Source organism: Acanthisitta chloris, unplaced genomic scaffold (genome assembly GCF_000695815.1).
Source record: "Acanthisitta chloris isolate BGI_N310 unplaced genomic scaffold, ASM69581v1 scaffold12239, whole genome shotgun sequence".
Lineage (NCBI taxonomy): Eukaryota > Metazoa > Chordata > Aves > Passeriformes > Acanthisittidae > Acanthisitta > Acanthisitta chloris.
In genome coordinates this window covers 1-12,940 of record NW_008689837.1, presented here as the reverse complement: position 1 = coordinate 12,940, position 12,940 = coordinate 1, and the positions used below count along the sequence as shown (strand labels likewise).

The 12,940-nt window shown below is 38.1% G+C and overlaps 1 protein-coding gene across 1 annotated transcript; it reads right to left on the bottom strand.

The window, feature by feature from the left end:
• Positions 1-7,181: 7,181 nt before the first annotated feature.
• Positions 7,182-12,340, bottom strand: BLOC1S4 (biogenesis of lysosomal organelles complex-1, subunit 4, cappuccino; the record flags this gene model as incomplete). The annotated part of the gene is made up of 4 exons (XM_009081582.1): positions 7,182-7,277; positions 10,586-10,720; positions 11,177-11,278; positions 12,269-12,340. Coding segments are annotated over 4 exons (405 nt in total), but the record flags the coding sequence as incomplete, so codon positions are not given.
• Between the last annotated feature and the right edge of the window lie 600 nt (positions 12,341-12,940).

Sequence of the window (12,940 nt, the reverse complement as noted above, 5' to 3'; positions counted from 1 at the left end):
GGAGAGGGTACCCTGGAAGGACTTCTGGCACAAAAAAAAAGGATTTGAGAGCATTGAAAAGGAAGAGAGTTTCTCTCAGTTCTTCAAAGTGTTACCTCTCTCCTCCAAATCTGCAGTGGGCTGAACAGTATCTGAAGCATGCTGTTAGGGCATTGTATGGGCTCTCTGCTTCAGCACAGTACATCAGATTGAGTTTGAACACAATTTTCCAGGACCACTGCTCTGTAGCTATGACAAGAAAAGCTAAATGACAGCCCAGGTGAGCACAGATACACAAAGGGGTCAGACAACTAGGCCAGCTGCTGAAGTCCAGTAGTGGCATATCCACACATAAACACACTGACTCCCACAGCATCTGTATTTTGCCTTCTCGTGCATAGCTCCACAACCTACTACTTTTTATATCAGTAGGCAGTAACCTTTGTTTTAGCAAAACTTCATCCTACTAACTGGAAGCACCTCCTGCTTAACAGTTGCATATTTAGCCCTTGCATTAAAATATCCTTGTATATAAACCACTTTATGAGTCAGAAAGTAAATTTGAGCAGTTACTCGTGAACAAGATCACACAATTCTGGTAGGTCCTGGAAACCATCAGTTTAAGTATTCAGAAGAAGACAAGAAAGCACATCTGATCTTGGGGAATAACTAGAGAAGAAAAAAAAAAGGCACACTCTGGTACTGTTTAAACCTCTGGTTGGCTTGTGCCTTATATTAGATAGGTAGTCCTAGTCTTCTGATCTCAAATAGTATAAGCAAGAAGTGGAAAAAGATCAGAGAAAGGCAACAAAGCATGGAAACTTCATACACAAAACAACATGGATTTAAGCAACCTATTCTATAGGAAAGTATCCCTGCCCATGGTGGGGGTGTGGAACTACAAGACCTTTAAAGTCCCTTTGAACTCAAACCATTCCATGATTCTTCAGCTGAGGGAAGAGATCAGGGAAAAGGAAATTACAGACATTACTACAAGATGATGAGCTACACAGATGGCTCATGACTGTTGTGTCCTCCAATACAAGAATTACAGGATATTAAAAGAAGCTTGTGGAAACGCAGTTCAAAAATATGGATTTGGGATGTAACAGAGAAGGTGCTTTAGCAAAGAGTTTTTATTTTGCACACATTGCCTCTTGCCTCTACCAGTGGGTGCTGCTGAGAAGTGCCTGCCTCCCTCTCCTTCACTCCCTTCCCTCAGGTACTCATACATGCTGACAAGACTGTCCCTGAGTCTTCTCTCCTCCAGACTGAACAGTCCCAGTTCTCTCAGACATTCCTCACTGGAGATGTTCCAACCCTTCCATTGTCTTTGTGGCCCTGAACTGAACTCAGCCTAGTATGTCTGTATCCTTCATGCACTGGCAAGCCCCATAAAGACAGCTCTGTGTCCTGACAGATTCTGTGTCCTTCTCATAATTTCATCCAACTCACTTGGCAGAATCTTGATATATCTCACTGGTACATGGAATGAATGTGCAACAGCACTGCTCATCTACCTTGTTGGCTAACAGCATCATAGTTGATTTTCCTTAGGCAAGATTTCTCTGGCATTACTGCTTTGTGTTTTCCTTCCTTTGACTACAGAAACACAATTAAATCCAGGAAAAGTTAAGCTAATAAATCCAGAAAAAAATCCACAAGTTTTTTCAATTATATTGTTTAGTATTTTTCCCCTCAAATATTATTTTCCTTAACAGTACACTAGATTTTAGATGCAACAGGCACATTTCCAAAAAAATTCCCAGCAGCCTCTGACACCAAGAATAAAGGCACTGCTATCACTAGCAGTTGAACCACTGTATTTGAGTTGATAAAACATTGCTGGGAGCAGGCATCTGAGCAGGACACGCAGACATCTCTGGAATGACAACAAGGGGCTATTCCCAACTCCTAATTTATTTTGTCCTTCTTTCTCTCTATGCTTCCAATTAAGTCGCAAAGCCATTCCTGTAGAGCAAAGGGCTAATCAAATAAACATGAAGAAAACAGACACTGATTCCATAGTAGGCATCTCCCCAGCTGTACATGGGGAGACACTGCCAGGGAAAGTGCTTTGCTTGCCTCCTCTGGGGGACAGCTGGGAGTACAGGAGTGTCACCCCTCACTCTTGTGCCAGGACATCAATGCTGGGGCTGCACTGTTTGGCTTGTCAGGACTGATTTTTAGCCAGAACAGTTCAGTGGTCTGGCTAACTCTACCTGCAAGTCCTGCTGCTTTCATGAAAGAGGCAGTAACAGCGACCTGGTCCAGACACACACACAAACTGGTTCCCAGTTCTAGCACAGTTAGAGCCCCACCTGGAACTGTGTAACTGGGAGTAGTGCACTCTGGGGCAAAAAAAAAAAAAATAAAAAAGCTGATAAACTGTGAACAAATAACAGTATTTTATGTTATGTCTGCTGCTGATCTTCATTCATACCTCCCAGTTCAGGGACCTTGCCCTCATCTGTTTGTGCAGCTCACAGCTCTGTTACCACAAGGTTACACCTTAGCATGTGTTCTGGCTTATCTCCTGGCAATGCTATTTTCTGCCTCTTCCATTCCTGCATATGGTTCATACCATTCCATTTTTTTTTTAATGAATCAATCAGAACTAGCTTTTCTGCCAGTCTGCAGTTCTCTGCAAACCTTTTAGATTCACTCACATTCAGAGAAATATTGCAGATGCTCCCGTCATATTTAGTGCCAGCTCTTGGTTTAAGAGTCCTAGGATTGTGGGAATTTCTGCTTTTGCTTTTTCTTAAGGGTTGCTTTCTAGACCTCTTGTTTGTAAAGAAACTCCTGACGGTGTCACCTGTAAGGAACAGATGGCAATTAATTTATTTTTAAATAATATAGGCATCAAGTTTTTCTCCCTGAACAGGGGGAGATGATAAATCAAATTAGATATATATCCTTCTTTTCTCAGCAAGTGCATTTTCCCCCATGAATTCTGTCCCTTTGTCTTTTCACTCAGGACCCTCTAATGAAATCCATACTAACATTCAGTTCATTTTCTTAGCTCTGTCAGCACATTTATATACCTGTATTTTCAATATACTTTTTCCCAATATACTTGAACATAGTGTATTTGAGATACTGTATAGATAACACATTTGACTGAAAATGTCATATTTTATGACTATTTATGCAAGTTCAGTGCCCATCAAATAATGTCTAGCCAATATTAAAGTAGACAAAAATTAAATGTCAGTTTGAGTCTTCCATGTGGATTTTAGACAGGATATTTCAGTTTTCCTTCCATATCCTTTTGTCTGATGTAATTCCAAAGGCATGATTTCAATTTTTCTTTTTCACACTCCATATCTACAGGTGACTGCATCCTGTCTCCCCAGCGTTGTTCCATACTGCCCATGAGCAGTACCTTCTGTTTCCCTTTTTTTTTTTTTGCTTTGCTTGTTACTTATCACTTTTAAGACACTGATCCATCATGCACCATTCACATACTATTTACACTGTTTTGCAAAATCATTAAAGTGACCAGCATTGAAAGAGTTTGTGAGTAGATAACCTCAAGCTTAAGAAGCTGAAGAAAACTCCCTAAATCTCGGAGATCAGCTGGAGCTGGAGTCTGTACTACCACCTTTAGGTTGTACTACCACCCATCGGCTTAAAGTAGAATGAACAAAAGCAGCAGAGTGGACAAAGCCTTTGCTCTGCCTCTGCAGCACAGCCTGCCACAGCAGCCCAGCTCCAACACGAATGTGAATCCCAGCACTTGAAGATTCCTCATCCCTGACAGATTTAGCTGCAGTGGCTAGAAAGATTACTGGCCCCCATTATGGTTCCCTTTGACCATAGCTCTATCTGACAGAGACTTTGGCTTTTCAAGGATTTTTTTGGTGGCTGGTCCAAGACTAGATAATTTTACTATAAAAACTGAGGGAGTTTAAAAATTTATTCACTTGATAAACCTTTTTTGTTGTTGCTGTTGTAAGGGAACCTTAAAATATTTACCAATTTCAAATGTAAATTTCTCTTCTTGGATGAAGACACAAGCTATCTTGCTCTTCTTTCTAATTCTGGAAGGTGTTTCACTCCCTACAGCTTAAGATCTTAGTATCTGAAAACAGTTCCTGTGCAGGACAGAGTCCAAATTAAGCACGCTACTGATTTCTTAGTACAAGTGCTATGAGGAGAGGCTGAGGGAGCTGGGGGTGTTCAGCCTGGAGAAGAGGAGGCTCAGGGGTGACCTTATCACCCTCTACAACTCCCTGACAGGAGGTTGTAGTCAGGTGGGGGTTGGTCTCTTCTCCCAGGCAACTAGCAGTAGGACAAGAGGGCGCAGGCTCAAGTTCTGCCAGGGGAGGTTTAGGTTGGATATTAGGAAGAGATTTTTTACAGAGACAGTAATCAGACACTGGAATGTGCTGCCCAGAGAGGTGATGGATTCACCATCCCTGGAGGTTTTCAAGAAGAGACTGGATGTGGCACTTAGTGCCATGGTCTAGTAACCAGGATAGGGTTGGACTCGATCTTTGAGGTCTCTTCCAACCTGGTTGATTCTATGATTCCATGATTGCAGGTAAAACTACTTAATCTTGAAGGTTATTGTCAGCAAAAGTAATGAAATGCCATGGGTTTTGGTATCAGTGTAATCCAGTGCATCTTTAAACAATTTATTATTTTATTAGGTCAGATAAATCATCAGATCTGTTTCTTTTCATGTCAGCAATGTGCATCCTTCTGTAATTTTTTTGGGTTTTACACTTGCAGCAGCACTGCTTGAGTGGAACAAAACATGTTGGCCCCAAAATAATTAAATACAGGTATCAACCTTTATGTGCCTGCTTCAGGTATATTTTATCATATAACTAGATATTTATATAAGACAGATCACACTGATTTTTGTTCAGGAGCTGTGAAAAACGCAGACCTCTAATATTCAGTCCATCCTGCATATCTTGTGAATGAAGCTTTCATTACGTATTTACTTACAACATACAGTAAACAGGTATCTTTTAGTAAGCTGCAGCATTAGTTTCAATTAGCATTAGTCTAATTAGCATTAGCCTAAAATGTACATACCTATAAGAATACAAAAAATGCTAGCATTACTTCTGCTGGGATTGCTTTAAAATGTACTTTAAAATTGCTTCATGTCCTGGAAGAAAAGATTTGCATGAAGACTCTTTTGTTGATATTAAAGATTAGCTCATTGATAACCAACCTTCCATGTACTGTCCATTATTTTCAGTAATAAAAATATTGTGGAGCATTTCCAACACAGAACTACACTAATTATAGGAACTGCAAGATTTTTGTTGGGTGCTTTGAAGATACAGACCTTTTTTTTTTTTCATCAAACTGTTTAACATAAATACCCACTTCAGAAGAGACAATTTTTTTTCTCTCATAAAAATGAACAATATTCTGTGACAAATACTCAGCTGTATAAACTTGCTGAAACTTTATTATTTTAATATTTCAAATATCATCTGTTTAAAAGCAATGCATTTTGGCTGCACTCAGAAGAGGGCAAAATTGTTATCTGAGCAGTCGATTAATTTAATTAGAAAGCTATTCTAAATCATTTTTTTTCTATCTCAGTATTAGTGTACTTAAGATTATTTGGCTGTAGCCTTATGTTGCCACACAGGATTATAGGAATGTAATTTCATTAGGTCTCAATGAGGAGAGATAAACCTTCAAGGATTATTTACACATAAACTGAAAGGTACCACACCTTTTAGAAATGCAACTGTTGCTGCAGTGGAACGTCTGAATAATGAATAATGCATGAAAGCAAAGAGTATGGGTGGTGGGAGGGGAGCACTTGTTCAAAGTCATGTCTGTTCCTTTTGGCATGTTTACATGTAATTATTTTTCTAGGCTCTTTATGTTAAAATTCAGGCAAGTTTTACATCAGGACTGCTTTTGGAGCCTACTAATTTTGACTCCACAATCTTTAATTCTTACTAAATGTTGTTTCAGATACTGTTTAAAACCCAATCCCTGCTGCTCTTTGGAGACAAGATCGTAAGGTTTTCAAAGCTTTATCTTCAAATAGACAATCCTTGCTCTGCAACTGCATACCTTTTACTCTGCTTGCAACATAAAATCGATTTGCAGACATACTGTCTCCCTAAAGCATTCCTTATTCCTCTGAAATTTGAACTTGGGGTATTTCTAGGGAGTTATATTGTCAATACAGCAGCAGTTGTTAGACAGTTGTTCAGAGGAATACAACAATTTCAGATTTACAAGCTCTAGGTATTATGTGAGGTTGTATGCAAAAAGGTTCTCAGAAACAATGGCGAGGTTCAACACTGTCCAGTGAAACTCAAGACCACAACAGGAGTTAAACAGCTATTAGTTTATTGACAAAATGAATTGCAACTAGCATGGGAAGTCCCAGGAACCACATCGAGGGTTGCAAGGGAAAAGCAGACAGTCTGGTCAGATACCTGATCGAGGCTCAGTCCAGGGACATCCTTGCCTCAACTTAGGTATTTGATCTTTTGGCAGCAGGTTTTAGACATCTGTCTATCTAGATATAACTATCTCATGTCCACCTGGTTACACACCAAACAATACAATGATGCAATAATTAGAAGCTTGGGTCACTGTGACCTGAGGATCATCAGCGGGGGCAGCATGTTTGCTTTGTGAACTGGGACTAGATCACATGCATTGAGTGAAGTCCTTGACTCCTTGTCGACTTCCAAGTCCTCCCCTTCCATCCAGTACATCCCAACACAGTGCATTTCTCTGTACAAACTGTAGGAACCAGGCTCCAAACCTTGGAGTAGATGATTTTATGAATAATGTGACTTTCACCTTAATCACTACATCAGGGAAAAAAACCAAACCCAAAACCCATCCTTGTGGTATAGCCATTTACACTTGCAGCAGCACAGATAATTACGTGTTAAAACGTATTTAAAAGTATGTTTCCTATTACTTCTATATTAAAAAAAATCTAATGCAAAAGTATCCTTAAATTCCTTCCCCAAAGTAATCTAAAAATTTCTACAGTGTTTTAGGAAGACTTTCAATATAATGTACACAAACAAAGATTACCTGTAAATACTGCCTGAAGGAAGACAATGAGAATCAGAATGGCAATGTGCCATCAACAGTGCTCAGAAACGCAGCTGCTTTGAGGTTAGCATTTCTTTTGTTCATTTGGCTGTCTCTATACTGGCTGATTCGTATCAATCCCAAAGCAAAAATCATCAATAAGGTGCTTCATTAAGACATGGAAAATAGTCTTCGGTCTTGAAGAGGACTGGAGGTTCATATAGGGTCTGTTGTCGTGAGGAAGACGATTTCTGCAAATTAGATGAGTTTATTTTTCAGCTTTTAAAAAAACCCAACATTTTAAAACAAAGCCTACAGAGTCAAAAATGCAAAACAAGAAAAGTTTTAAAGGCCTATCTCCTTAGACAAGTAAATTCTTAATCACAGCTCAGATGAGTCTGGCACATTCTTAGTGTTAGTGAAGAAATGCAGCCTTTGACCTTTGCCATTCTACCACCTCAACAGATTCAGTCCTGGGAAGTGTATGATATACCAGTGTTGCAGAAGCCAAAGGCGTAATCTTTTCCAGCTGATGGTATAGTCAATATGACCTTCATCGCTCCAAAGCCATATACCTTTCCTGCTCTGACCTTTGAGTTCTCCTCAGCTGTCTCCTTTGAATTCACACTAACTGGTGTTCTCAATTACTTAAAAAAGTCCTTGCATGGAAACACACCTAGCAGATGTTTCTCTCAAGAAAGTTGCTGTTTGTGCTGAGCCTCTTCACTTGACATACTGCTTAAAAATAATGTGGCAGTGAACTGGAAATTGCTGTTACGCTGTTTTTCAGGAAAAGTGTACATGTTTCTTTTAAAAAGTACATTGTTATGCTATACCAATTGGCTCATTTAAAGAGACAACAGCATGGACCACTAATGACTATTGTGTCAGCCTTCCTGCATGGAAATAATGTTGCAGCACAGACCCAGTGTTGGTTTTCAATAAATGGTCTTACACAGAAGGCTTGAAATTCATTCATTAAAAATTCTTTTGCACTCATGAAAAGATTTTCATGAACTATTTTGTAGACCTCTCAGTCAGTTTGTCTGCAGAGTTCTTCAGGTACTTTTTTTGCCTGTCTGGAAGGAGGAAAGTAGAGCCTTCACCAATAATAAAGTTACAAGCATAACAACTATAATTAGAACACTTCCAATTTGGAATGCTTTTACAGTACCAAAGTGAGGATATAAGTAAGTATGCCTACAAAACAGCAAAGTGGAAATTTCCCAGTATTCAGTTGAGCTGTGTATTTGTACTCCGTAAGAAATAAGTACATATTCTCCTGTTCTATATAAAATTGCTGATTTATTAAATTACATGTCTTTAACTTCACATTACTATTAATTTCTCTTTGTTTTTCCATTCAAGTTGTGATGAAATAAAAAAATATAAACAAAGACCTGCTCTATTAATAGTAGCTATTACCAGTGTTATCTATGTCACAAATATTGCCAAATGTAAAAGTAACCTTTGAAATCAAAGTTCTGATTTTTAAAATTATTTCCTATCCTGCACTGTCCTATGAGAAAACACCTTGCAAGCAAGGGAAACTAAGGTCACAGGTTTTTTGCAACTCATGACAGTGATTTAAGAGGCACTATATTTTCCTATGTGCAAGAAGGAGATAATTTCAATCCAGTGTGGAAATTCATAGGCAGGCACAGTACCCACAGTTGCCTAAGTACACATTTATGATAAGCTATTTTTGCAGCTGCTTAGCAGACATTTTTATCTTTTGAGAGTCTACTTCCTTAGTGATATTAGAAGTCTTACAGTATTGTACTTTACACTGCCTGGAATTCACAAGGGAAGAAGTTTGGGCAAAATCTGAAAGTGAGATTACAAATGCATACCTTGAGAAATACAAAATATATCCTTTGTGAAAAGAAACAGATACACTTGAATGGGAAGAGAATGAGGGGACCTCACTAAATGAGAACTGTAGCAAGAAAATGTGAACTACAGCTACAGTGAAAATTATGACATCAGAAAAGCCTTCTGATATACTGAGCTAGTTAAATGCCAGACATGAAGAAAAATCTCTGTAGGCATTTCCATTCAGATATGCTTGTGTTTCCTAGTAAAAGTTGGTATTTTACTATGCAGTAGCTAGTACCACTGCAGAACAGTAAACTGCCTTTTAGTTAAACAATTAATGCCAGCAAGTTCTGAGTGTTATTTTATTGCTATCCATACTCAAACTAAGAAACCACTGGACATGCCAGGTTCAGCTTGCTGACACTTTCAAAGACTTTTCATCTTATTAATTGTGGAAAAACTGCTAAGCTGACAAAGTGTTCTCATGCAACACTAACAAAAGCATTTTCTTAGAACTATCAAACTTTTCAGTTGAAGATTGTAATCCCATGGGTGACAACAATTTTTAGCCAAAAAAAAAAAAAGAAAAAGGGAAAGACTGTTGAATATTCTTCCAGGCAACTTATGCAATTGTTTGTTTTTGTAACTGGCCTATAAATAGCAGTTTTGTGTTGTTTGGTTTTTTTAAAAGAAAAAAATGACAGCACTGTAAACTTAAACAACAAAGAAAATAAAGAAATGAGAAATTAACTAAGTTAAAGAATGCACAGAAAAGAATAGTGAAGAACAAGTTTCCTAAACTGAGTCTTAACAAGGTAATATATATTCTTTTAATATGTAATTTTCTCTGTTGCCAGACATGCTTGCAATATATAGGAACAAAAATAGCACAAAACCCTCACAACCTTCTTACCTGCCTCCCTCTACAAATCTATTTATTTTCACCAGAATACAGAAACCTAAGTACAATATGAATATAGGAAAAGATAAAGAAAATAATCTGTGAGCTGACAAGTTGCAAGGAGTAGAACCTACAAATGGTGTACTGGCAGTTTATGTCAAGAAGCATCAGGTGTTCAGAAGATTTTTACTTTTTTTTTAACCAGAAGGTTATTTTAAAACTAAGGCATGATGCCAGTTTAAGGTTAGGTAAGGAATCTCTGAAACATGCTAGAGAGAGCACTTCAAATCTTCTGTAAAGGATCAGTCCACAAGGAAAACCACATCCTTAGAAAGTTTACAAAGGTGCTTACGATTACTGAACTGTGGGGACTGAGTAAACATAGAACCTTTATTTTAAAAATGCTGTGCAGTGTCGCTTTCATTTTCTTTTTTGGTAACATTTCTGCAGTGATGTTATCAATGCAGTATGATTCTTCAGCAGTGTTGTCTTACAGGCTCCTCCTACTTGCTTCACATACCACAGAGATCAGGAGTGCTTTAGTACAAAGGTTTGTGCATTACGTGCTGATTTGGGCCCTGCACATTCCTTTCTTTATGTGCTCAGCCTTGTGTTGCAAAGTTACACAAATCCATGTAAGAAATCGTGATTTTTAAGTTCAGTTGGTTTTTTTGTTGCCTTTAATTAAGCCTGAGAAGTTTGTAAAAATCATAATAAAATATATAAAAGTTTTACTGTTAAATTCAGATACATGTGTAACAAACTTACTGTTATTTTAATAACCTAAGATTAAGTAGTAAAGCAACTAAGCTGATCACATGGTGCCAAAAGTTTACTTACATTAAGGAAGGATGGCATGCTGATTGTGTGCAAGATTTTCTTGAATGTGCTTGGAAAAGCTCCAAGGTCTGTTTCTGCCTTTATGACCCGTTCTTCCAGTCCAGCTACGCTATTCCCAATCATTTTCACAAAAGCCTGATGTGAAAAAAAGAATCAAAATAAATATGACTTTTCACTAACAAAATAAAACAGTTGTGTATTGCACAACAGTGGTGAAAAATCCATTTCATAAATGAGGAGTCAAAAACTTAATGCTCTATTTCCCTTTCACCTACAAGTCCACTTAATTGCTGAAACTTACTAGAGATACTTAAAAGGCTGAAAAACAGGTTAAATAAAACAATCAGTCTTCCTTTTCCTATATACCTTTCAAATAACTCATTTAGACTTCTTCAAATCTAGATTTCTATCTGCCTTTCTACTACTAATAGAAAGACCAGGGATTTGAATTACAACTTTGAAGCTCTATCAGGAACCAACAGACCTCTTATTCTACTCATCTCTGAAGACAGTAACTTTGAAAGATACTATACAAACTGCCTTGCTTCAAGCAGCCAAACAGGATACATCTAGAAGAAAAAAAATACATACCTCTAGTTTGTCAATCTTCCTATATATATGCCTCATTTCTGTAGCTTTTGTGTAAATCTGAGGTATACTTTCATTGACAACTTGAGAGGAATCACTCCGAATCTAAAGACAATTCGAAGAAATAATAAAAACCTCGATGAATAAAATAAAATGCTTAGTAGATTTCATTCTGGAAACTAGAACTGTGCTTCAATCAACAGATTACGATTTGTAGTTTAAAAATATCAGATTAGAATTTGTATAAAAATACTAGATTGAAACTAACACGCTAGGTTTTTTGTATAGTTCTGTAACTTTGAAGAAAATTTCTTTTGCATAGGCTAATCTTTACCTTTTAATTGTATTAAAAATAGAGTACTACAGCCTCATCAGAACTGAGATGGAACATTTCCTAACATGTACTAAAAGAAAAAGTAAAGTTCCCCTTAGAGAAGTGCAGGAGAACCACATGTGCTATGCTTTAAAAGACAGCCTGTATACCAGTGTCTGCTTTTAGGAACTTTCCATTCAGTTCCTCAATCTCCCTCTATCTGAAAGTGAAAACAAAGCTGCCTTTGTGGTAAGTGGGTCCCCCTAAAGACAAATCTAGCTTTGGAGGTTTGGCAACTCTGATTAGATACTCTGATTATAAAAAGCACAGAGCATGTCTTTACATGATTTAAAAGAAAAGCAGAACATCATATTGCTCTTTTAAACATCTGCCATTGTGCCATTCTGCAAAATGGGATTGTGTGCATGTACACTGACAAGTATGCAAACACAACTACACAAATATGCAGTTAGGAAAAACGTCTTTGCTGAAAGGGCTGTCAGGCACTGGAACAGGCTGCCCAGGAAAGTGGTTGAGTCACCATCCCTGGAGGTATTTAAAAGGTGTAGCTGTGGCATAGATGGCTATACAGGCATATGATAGGAAATTTTGGTAGCTTTCATCCATGAGTTATCTAATTATCAAAATGACTTATCTAACTATCAAATGTGTTTTCATACCAGAACTTGCCTGGACCAAAGGCTTCTTTCTTTCTGTGTCTTAAGCACTGAATAAACTGTATTCTGACTTCAAAAACACAACTACATGCAAATTATACATACCATGTCCAGCATTCCCACGAATTCATCCACTCTGGTCAGTAAGTCTTCCAGACTCTTGTCTAAACTTTCTATCTGCAAAAGAGAAACCCTTTAAAGGTACTTGAAAACACGAAAAAACCCCCACTCAGATTCTCCCAAGTGGTGTGGTTTAACCCCAGCCAGCAGCCAAGAACCACGCAGCCACTTACACTCCCTCCTCCCCTCTCTTCCCCCCAACCAGTAGGAACGGGGAGGAGAAAAATAAAGTAAAATATGTAGGTTTTACGTATTTTGTAAAAATATAAGAACAGTTTAACAATAATAGAGAGCAGAATGAGCTAAAATGCTAATGGATAATAAGAAGAACAAAACCAGTGATGTACAATCCAATTGCTCACCACTCATGGACTGGTGCAACCCTGAACCTACCCCCGGATCGGCTTTTTTCTGATATACTGGGCATGATGTGCCATGGGGTGGAATATCCCTTTGGCTAGTTCAGCTCACCTGTCCCGGCTATGCTCCCTCACAGCTTCTTGTGTACCTTCTCACTGGCAGAGCATGAGACACAAGGAACAAAATACCCTTGATTTAGGATAAACACAACTCAGCAGAAGCCAAACCATCAGAGCACTATCGACAGTATTCTCACTCTGAATCCAAACGCTGCGCTACACTAGCTACTGAGAAAAT